This window comes from Equus caballus, chromosome 11 (assembly GCF_041296265.1).
Source record: "Equus caballus isolate H_3958 breed thoroughbred chromosome 11, TB-T2T, whole genome shotgun sequence".
Classification (NCBI taxonomy): Eukaryota; Metazoa; Chordata; class Mammalia; order Perissodactyla; family Equidae; genus Equus; species Equus caballus.
Window position 1 is genome coordinate 37,429,464 of NC_091694.1, and position 9,991 is coordinate 37,439,454.

A 9,991-nucleotide genomic window follows, 5' to 3' on the forward strand; every position below is an offset into this window, starting at 1 on the left:
TCGCTCTTCAGCTTCATCACTCACAGGGGCCAACACATCTGCGCCAACTCCCACGGTACCTGGGTCCAACCACACACCACCTGGAGCAGGGCCCAGTGCAAAACGAAAAGTGTGGGGTCCCTTGTCGAAAAAACATTAATAATTTTAAGACAATTATAGAAGAATATAAAACCAAGCACAGGGCCCTTCTAAGCCTGGGGCTCTGTGCAACCACACAGCTGGCACACCCGCGAAGCAGGCCCTGACCTGGGGCTCAAAGCAGAATAACCACAACACAGTTGGGGCGTTCTAGCTCAGGATGTGGGAAGCGCAGAGGCCCATGGCCACCTCCTACCCCATCCCCATCACCTCTGCCAGCCCCTGGGAATTGTTCTGACCAGGATTTAACCCCGGTACCCCTTTTTTTCAGCTCTCACTCATTGAGCTGGATTCTATTCTCTTCCGAAGCTTCACCCTGACTTCCAGTGCACTCGGGGCTCTAAGGAGCCAAGGGGCTCCAGGCCTTGGTGTAGATTTGGTAGCAGAGCCCTGCCGGAAACGCAGAGCGTTGTTCCATTAAAACTATACTGGACACATCAAGAATTTGTGTGGTTTTGTTTGGGCCTTTAACACATCAGATCTTAGAAATGAAGGAGGGAAAGTCAGAAACCTGAGCAGGAAGCAAGAAAGAGTCCAGGAGCGGGGAACGGAAGCTCCTTTGCTTTTAGTCCTGTGTGACAGAAAGCCCACTTAAAATGTCCTGGAGGAAAACAAAAATAGTTTATTGGTTTACATACTCAAAAAAAGCAAAGGCCAGGGGTGTGGCTCGGGGAAAACTGGTCCCAGGGCAAAGGACTCCACAGCACTCTGGTGCTGACGTCACCTGCTCTTCTGCAAGGGCCCTAGGACACGCCTGCACCCACAGAACCTCTCGAAGGGATTGCCTCTCCCCTTCATCATAAGCTGAGAACAAGTGGGGATGGATCCCCAGGGAGGTAGGTCCACACCTGTGACAAAGGATTGACAGAACCCTGTAGAACCTAATAGCTGCATGGAGCATAGTTTCCAGAAGAAAGGAGGGTGCTAGAAGAAATAAATATATGTAAAGCCCCGACTTTACTTTTTCTAAAAAAGCCTCTTGGTCTTAAAAGTATTGATTTACTTCAAGGAATTGTCTTCAAGTATTAATTACCATGTTAAATGTTTGTGCTCATTTATACATTACATGTGTGGTATGGACGCTCTCGAAACATGCCTCAGACTTTATCACTTCCATGCCTCTGTCTTAAAGGGTGAGCTCTACTGTCCTTGGTTTAATCCCAGCTTTGCCCCTTTCCAGCTGTGTGGGCAAATCACTCCACTGCTCTGAGCCTCCGTATCCTCATCCGTAAAAGGGGACGACGGTTGTATCTATTTCACAGGGTTGTAATGAGGATATAATTACAAAATATTTGTAAAACACTTAAAACAGAAAGTGGCTCGTGTCTTATTACACCTATCTGTTATTACCACTGTTTGCAGTCACCGCTAACTAGAATGTTTGTCCTCCTTTCTCTGCATTTTAAATGATATGTAGTCTCAGTCTAATTTGGGGGACCCAGTTCAAATGCTATCCCTTTCATGATTTTCTCTCATCACCCTAATTCAAAGGGATCTCTCCTCTCCCTCTGAGATCCTCAGTGGGCACCAAGGCTCCACAGCTCTGGATGGCAGGAACTCTCTCAGTCCCCTCTGTCTCGACCCCAACTACAAAAACAGCATCTTTACTGACACGTACAGTAGTCTTTCTTAACAAGTACTAGTTTAATTAAAAGTAATTAGCCCAACATTTCTCCCAACAAAGAAAAGCTCTGGACCAGATAGCATCACTGGTGAAATCTACCAAACATTTAAAGAAGAATTAACACATCAAACTCTTCCAAAAAATAAGAGGAAGGAAAACTTCCTATCTCATTCTGTGAGGCCAGCAGTACCCTGACATATGAACATTTGTTCACACAAAAACTTGCGCATGAATGTTCATAGCAGTATTATTCATAATATCCACAAATTAGAAACAACCCAAATGTCCATCAACTGATGAATGGATCAGCAATTTGTGGTATAGCCATTCAATGGAATATTATTTAGCCGTAAAAAGAAATGGAAGTAGTGATACGTGTTACAACATGAATGAACCTTGAAAACATTATGTTAAGTGAAAGGAGCCAGACACAAAAGGCAACATATAGTACGATTCCCTTTATATGAAGCATCTAGAATAGGCAAATCCATAGAGACAGAATGCAGACTAGTGGTTGCCAGGGGCTGGGGGAGGAGAATGAGCGTGACTGCTTACCGGGTACAAGGAATCCTTTTGGGGTGATGAAAATTTTCTGGAACTTGATAGAAATGATGGTGACACAAATTGTGAATGCACTAAACACCTCTAAATTGCATACTTTAAAATGGTTAATGGTTAATATTATATTATGTTAATCTTTCCTCAATAACAAAACCAAAGCAAAGCAATAAGCCTCCTCTTGAATGAAGAACTGTTACTTTTGATTTCCACAAACTTATAAGGAAAATCAGGCAACCTTCATAGCCCAAAGAGGAAATTATCAATTAGCTTCTGCTGCATAAAAAATCCCCCTAAAATTCAGTAGATTCAAACAAGCATTAACAACAAGGAGATACCACTACACACCTATTAGAATGGCCAAAATCCAGAACACTGACAACATCAAATGGTAACAAGGATGGGAGTAAACTCTCATCATTGCAGGTGGGAATGCAAAATGGTACAGTCACTTTGGCAGTTTCTTACAAAACTAAACATACTCCTGGCATATGATCCTGCAATCACACTTCTTGGTATTTACCCAAATGAGTTGAAAACTTATGTCTATACAAAAACCTGCACACAAAGGTTTATGGCAGTTTTATTCATAATTGGAAGCATATTCAAAACTTGAAAGCAACCAATAGATCCTTCAGTAGGTAAATGGATAAATAAACTGTGGTACATCCAGACAGCGGAATATTAGTCAGCACTAAAAATAAATGAGCTATCAAGCCATGAAAAAGACATGGAGAAACCTTAAATGCATATTACTAAGTGAAAGAAGCCAATCTGAAAATACTGCATACTATATGATGCCAACTATATGACATTCTGGAAAAGGCAAAACTATGGAGACAGTGAAAAGATCAGTGGTTGCCAGGAGTTGCAGGGGAGATGAATGGGCAGAGCTCAGAGGATTTTCAGGGCAGTGAAACTACTCCATATACCGTAATGATGGAGACATATCAAGATACATTTGTCCAAACCCATAGAATGTACCTCACCAAGAGTGAACCATAACATAAACTACGATCTTTAGGTGATTAGGATGTGTCAATGTAGGTTCACCAATTGTAATAAATGGTACCACTCTGATGGGGGATATTGATAACGGGGGAGGCTGTGCATGTGTGGGGTCAGGGAGTATATGGGAAAGCTCTATACTGCCCCTCAATTTTGCTGTGAATCTGAAACAGCTTTTAAACAGTAAGGTATTAATTTAAAAATTAAAATTAAAAAAATCAAGCATTTATTATGTCTCACAATTCTATGGGTGGGATGGATGGTTCTCCTGGTCTAGGCCAGTTCAGCTGGGCTTCAGTGGTCTAGCATGACCTCTCAGCTGGGACGGCTGGGATATCTGGGGATCTCTCTCTCCATGTAGTCTCTCAGCCTTCAAGACGCGAGCACGGGCTAGTACACATAATGATATAAAGGTTCCCAGCAGAAAAATAGCACAAGTCTCAATGTGTGAGCGCTTTTCAAGTCTCTGTTTGCATCACATTTTCTATTATCCCATTTGCCAGAGTCACACAGCCAAGACCAGAGGCAAATATTTAAACCAAGACCTAATCTCTCTTTAAGCTAGAGTGAGGAGAAGTGCTTGGTGCAAAATCGAAACCTCTTTATTTGACTTAAAATCACCAAGGCGTATAAGAAATGGTCAGAAGATATCTGAGGAACCTCATCCATTTGTGACCACAGAGCAGTTTCAATTCTACAATACAGAATAAACTTTAGCTATGGGACTCTTTAAGGGGATATTACTGTTCAGACTTGTTTTGTTTCTCTAGGGAGAGCCTGGGCCCAGTCTTAGAGACATCAGGAAACAAGAAGACGAGTTGGTAGGATCTCTTATTCCCCTTATTACTTAAAAAGAAAGTTTTCCCCATGTGCAGTAGTGAGACCATTTAAGATCATGCACAAAGAAGGAAGAGGCAAACACAGATTATTTCCAAACACAGGTATTTACAGTAAGGGCACAGGAGTAGTGTAGCCCAGGGAGTTACCTCACCAGCCACCCTGTCTCTGTATGGTCTGATCAGGCCTGCCCCTAACATTTACAGGGCCCAGGGCAAGAATCTATAAGGAGGCCCCATGTCAGTGTGCCAATATGTTAAACTTATAAATGAGCTAACAAACAAGCTTAAGAGTAAGACGAATTACTTAATATTGCAACCATGTGAAACTATTGCATATACGGTCCAAATTTGGGAGTTTCACTGCCACAGATTGGAACACAAAAAAGGAGTAAGAAAATGAACACTGAGCACTACAGGGGAACAACCCTTTGTTATGCAAGAATGTGTGGCATTCATGCTTTCTGAGAGGAAACGTCTTGACAGGTTAATTGGCTTATCTTTTCTCTTACCTAAAGGCTTCTGCTGCCCAAATTTTCTCTGCAGTCCAAAGGAGTGTGTCTCCATGTTGGCAGTGTCACCACCCACAAACCTTCACAGCATCTGGATTCAGGTGTGCTTGTTTCAAGGACATAGAGCAGAGAGATGGAGAAGTATCTTTCCTTGAGGCATGAACGGTGTTTGTCACAAGAATGGACGTTTAGAGTTACAGTCATGCTGGGTCAGCCCTGAGAACCACATCCCAAGTACTCTTGACTAAAGGGGCTTGGAAGTCAATGGAGAGCATTCACAGCGAAGGAGAAATTCAGTGAACACATGGATAGAATGACCTGTCCCACAGATGTCAGCCAACCTCTCCTCTCAGCCACAACAGTGCTAGTGCAATGAGCCTATGGACAGGGAGGCTGTGGTGGCAAGGATGCAGGCTATGCATGGGCCCAAGGGCACAGGATGTCTCTCATCAAGGCCAGTTTAACTACCGTCACTGCTGAATGCCTAACCTTCCAGCGACAGAAGTAGATGTCAGGTCTCAATGTGGCACTACCCTCAAAGAGAAAATACAGCCATATGGTAACATATTGATTATCTTGGATCCCTGCCACCCTGCAAGAGAGAACAATCTAACCTTAGCAGAACTGACACTTACTCCAGATGTGGGCGTTTTTCCCTATCAGTAATGTCTTTGCCAGCCCAGGCATCCAAGGACTTACAGAATGCCTGATCAGACAGTATGGTATTTGTACAACATTGCCTCAGGCCAAGGGATCCATTTTATAGCAAAGACATGAGTCAGTGGGCATATGGGATCCACTGGTATTACCATGCACTTAATCCATATACTTAATCAGCCAGAAGCAGCCAGACCAAGAGAATGGTGGGTGTTAGTAATTTAGCTAAGAGGGCAACAACCTTCTGGAGGGTTGGAACCTCTCCAGAAAGCAGTATACGCACTGAACCAAAGGCCGAGAGCTGATTCGGAGGGCTAAATGAATGTCCTAGAGGAAGGATCCTTCATAAAATAGTCACTCTCTTTGCCTGTAGCCATTAGGCAGTTGGAAAAGCCCCAAGTCATCTTTGCCCTCTACTTCCTGTTGCATTCCCAGTCTTGTTCCCTTTTTTAGAAATAGCGTGTTGTCTTTTGTATAGCCAAACAACAGTTTTCTGACCTCTGCCCTGTGACTTTCTGATCCTCCTCTTCTTATATAAATACAAGGGCAGTGGTGGGGTCCCAGGGAGTCAGGGAGCAGAGAGCCCAGGAGTCCTCAGGCCTGCTCTGCCTGCGTACCAGGGAGATGAAGATCTCTACAACTACCCTCTCCTTCCTCATCCTTGCTGCTGCCCTTGGATCCCACGCCCAGGTCATTGAAGGTGAGTTCACGAGCCTTCTCACTAGTGGCCAGATCAATGGTTAACTCAAGGTCTGGGGAGGAGACACAGAGGGACACCTTTGTCCTCCTGTGACTGCTCCCCATCCCCGACATGGATGTGAATTTTGGCACTTATTTAAAAGCAGCAGCAGTAGGGTATAGACCTCTCTCTGCAGCCTTCGTTCCCTGGGGAAAGCTCTAGACAGATGACTGGTCCCACTTGGGGAAACAGTTCTCTCCCTTTTCATAGCCAGAATTATTTGATTCCTTTTCTTAGCTGACATTGGACCACTATGTGCTAGATCAAAAGAATTGTAGTAAAATTGTAAACTTGTAGAAAGAATCATAGAATTATATGATGTTAGAACTATTATATACCGTCTAGTATAAAAGCATCATTTTGAAGAGGAAACGGGACAAGTCAGCAAGTGACTCACCCAAGTCCACCTAACCATTCTATTTATTTATTTAACAAATAAACATCTAGTCCTTCCCACGTACAAGCAGGCACTGCTCTGTGTCTTATAGATATCAATCCATTGGATCCTCCTAACAACACTGTGGGGGAGACTATCAGCAACTTACGTAGTTTTGCATATTATTATTATTATTTTCATTTTACAAATGAGAAAACTGAGGCATAGAAACCTTAGATAACTTGCTCAAGATCACAGAGCTAGTAAGTGGTGGAGTTAGCATAAGAGCTAGCTAGGAAGCTGTTATGGAAAGACAAGACCATTTAAGACTTCACTTTGCAAGCACCACACACATCATATCAAGCATATTGAAGTGCACATACATGCCTCATTAAATATAACTCACATGTAACTATATAAGAAATGAGCTAAAATTTAGTTGTGTTTGTCTAATTAGCATAAGGCAGGTCCATAATCCCTTTTCCAAAACTTTGGGGCTAAATGTATTTTGGAATGCAGAATTTTTCCAGTTTTAAAAAGGGAATACAATATGATCCAGCAATTCCACTTCTGGATACTGAAAGCAAGTACATGAAGAGATATTTGTATCTCTTTTTTTTTTATACCCGTGCTAATGGCAGCAATATTCAAAACAGCCAAAAGGTGGAAGCAACCCAAGTGTCTATTAATAAATGAATAGATAAACAAAGCAAGGTATACACGTACAATGGAATGTTATTAAGCCTTAAAAAGGAAGGAAATTCTGACGCATACTACAACATCAATGAACATTGTAGACATTTTGATAAGTGAGACAAGCCAGTAACAAAAGGACGAATACTGTATGATTCCACTCATATGAGGTAATTAAAGTAGTCAAATTCAGAGGCAGAAAATAGAATAGTGGTCACCAGGGACTGGAGTAGGGGAAATGGGGAGTTATTGTTTAACAGACACAGAGTTTCAGTTTTGCAAGATAAGAAAAGTTCCATGGATGGACTATGGTGACGGTTGTGCAACATGTGAATGTACTTAATCACTACTGCACTGCACACTTAAACTGCACACTGATGAACTCCCACTTGCTTATTAAAAAAAATAATAATATTTTTTAAAAGGTAACACGTACTTGGACATTACTTAACATTCCTGGCAGAATCTGGGAAGCAGACTTTAATCAAACACAGTAATATTTCTGCAGTAAACACATACAAATATTTATACCAATGAAAGAAATAAAGACTGTAAATAGTCTTATTTCACTTTGGGTGATATTGTGATACCAAATCAGATAAAATTTTTCTGTTTCCAGAGCCCTGTGGATTCTAGAAATGTGTAGAAGGCATTGCAGACTGTATCACATTATGTAGCTATTCAATTGATTTATTCACGTTGGATTCACAGTTTGATTTTTGTATTCAAAGTCAATAGAATGTCTCCATATCTCACACATTTTCAAAAGTTCCCTGAAAAATCTCAGGGCCCTAACAGCAGAAATGAGGCCAGAGTCAGGCCTAGAGCCCAGACAGGTGTCCGGTGGTCCAGAATCATTGCCTCCCACCAGGGGATGGGGCTGAGGAATGAGACAGGTGGAGATACTAAGACAGTGCTGCCTCCCAGTCATGTCTCTCCCTTCCTTGTCTGTTTCTCCCAAATAGAATCCACGATGGAGGGACATCAGGTTCAAGTCTCAATAATCAAAGGTAAACGTTTAGTTATAGTATATATGTAAAAGCAGCTGACGGTTGCAGATCTGCTCAGTGGCTTCAGTCTACCTTGTTTACAGGGCAGGGGAAGAGGAGGAGGGTCCTGAGGGTGATGCAGGTCTCCAAGGAAGATCAAGATGGGCCATGGGTCTCTCCTCCATGGATGACCTCTCTTCTACCTCGTTGTCCCAAGTCCACTCACCTGGAGGAGAGGGTGTTCTCTGATGCCTCCTGCAGGCATCAGACCCTTCCTCTTCCGGGAGAAATGGCCCTAGCCCTGTGGTGGCCCTGCCTGGTTGCCCTCAGACACACAGCTCAACCCTGGGGAGAGTGAAGCAAGGAGACACCAGCAAGTGCTGGCAGAGGAGAAAAACATCCTTTTCAAGTCCTGCCCTTCTCCCTCTCCCAGTACCTTGGGGGAAAAGGGGAAAGGATCTAGTTTTCCTCAAAAAGAGACAGTACAAATTTAAATGGCCCTTTCTCTCGCAGCAGGCTTCCACAGTCCTGCTGACTGCTGCCTCTCCTACACCTCACAAAAAATCCGATGTGAACTCATGACAAGTTATTTTGAAACGAGCAGTGGGTGCTCACGGCCTGGTGTCATGTAAGTACCAAGCTCACCCGCCATGTCTTGGGAAGGGAGGACCTGATGGACAGGTGTCTGGAAAAGTCCCATCATTTGGATCTGCTAGGTCAGGGAAGGCTTGTGTCCTCATCAGCATCCTGCAGGGCATCAGGTATGAGATGCTCCCAATGAAGAGGGAGGCCAGGGAAGGAAGGAGAAAGCAGAAGCAAGGCTGCCCAAGGAAACTCCCAGAGTCGCTAAGGGAGTCTCAGAGGCTGAGGGAGCTCTGAGAGGAGACGCTCTGAGCTCCTGCAGAAGAGTAAGGAAAAAACAGGCTGGGCTGAGTGGGAAATCGCAGGGCAGGGAGAATGGGGGTCCCCATCTCCATTTGCTGAACCCTCCCCAGTTTGTAATCTTTCTCCCTCTTTCTCCCCAGCTTCCTCACCAAGAAGGGGAAGTTTGTCTGTGCCGACCCCTTTAATAAGCGAGTTAGGAACTGCATGACGTACCTGAAGCCGTCAGACACCAAGGACCTGAAAAAAATGAATCTTGCCTGATGAGAAGGGACATTAGGTGCCAGCCACCTCAACTCCTTCTCTCTCACCCCAACTACCTCCTAGGAATTTCTTGGCCTGAATTATTTTTTAAAAGCAATAATTACTGTTCTGTTCTGGATATAAGCAATGCATTAATAAAGAGTATCCAATTTAACATTACTTGAACTTTAAGAGGAAAAAGGAACTGTAGGAATTGCTGAACTTTGGATTCACATTTTTTTCAAAATGAGACATCACAGCATTTTTAAATAGCTAAAAATAGGATTCATTCAAATATAGATTGAAAATGTATTAAACTTGTATGTAACCCATTAATCATTAATAAGAGAACGATTAAACTGATTCAGACATCATCTGAGGAGCAGAGATTCATATGGTTTATTGGGGAGGGCATTCTGAAATATTTGCTAAGTAAGAGAAAAGCAGATTAATATCCTATAGGGCAATAAAACTGTAACTTTTGGGATTATCTTTTCTACTAGACAAAAATTATTTGTATTTGTGCTAGACAAAAATTTACAAGTTAACATGTAATTTCACAAAGTCTGGGGCCTGGTCAATAGCAAATAGAGCACCAATCAGAAGCACATTCCCCCTACAGATTTAAGGAATCCTGGAGTGGGCCTTTTAGACAATGTTCCAATATGACATTGAAAGCCCACGGTCATCCTTTTCCCTTATTTCTACATTTTGGATGTTTTTTCTTAATAGATAT

The 9,991-nt window shown here is 42.8% G+C and overlaps 1 protein-coding gene across 2 annotated transcripts; it reads left to right on the plus strand.

The window, feature by feature from the left end:
* Nucleotides 1–5,758: 5,758 nt before the first annotated feature.
* CCL15 (C-C motif chemokine ligand 15) lies at nt 5,759–9,629 on the plus strand. 2 transcript variants are annotated; one of them, XM_005597559.4, is made up of 4 exons: nt 5,759–6,033; nt 8,107–8,151; nt 8,647–8,758; nt 9,156–9,629. In XM_005597559.4, exons 1-4 carry the CDS (start codon nt 5,958–5,960, stop codon nt 9,274–9,276), a joined length of 354 nt encoding a protein of 117 aa, XP_005597616.1. In that variant the 5' UTR covers nt 5,759–5,957; the 3' UTR covers nt 9,277–9,629. The 2 variants fall into 2 exon arrangements, with proteins under 2 accessions (XP_005597616.1, XP_001501373.3); XM_001501323.6 differs by having other exon boundaries at nt 5,767–6,033; nt 8,644–8,758.
* Nucleotides 9,630–9,991: the final 362 nt, after the last annotated feature.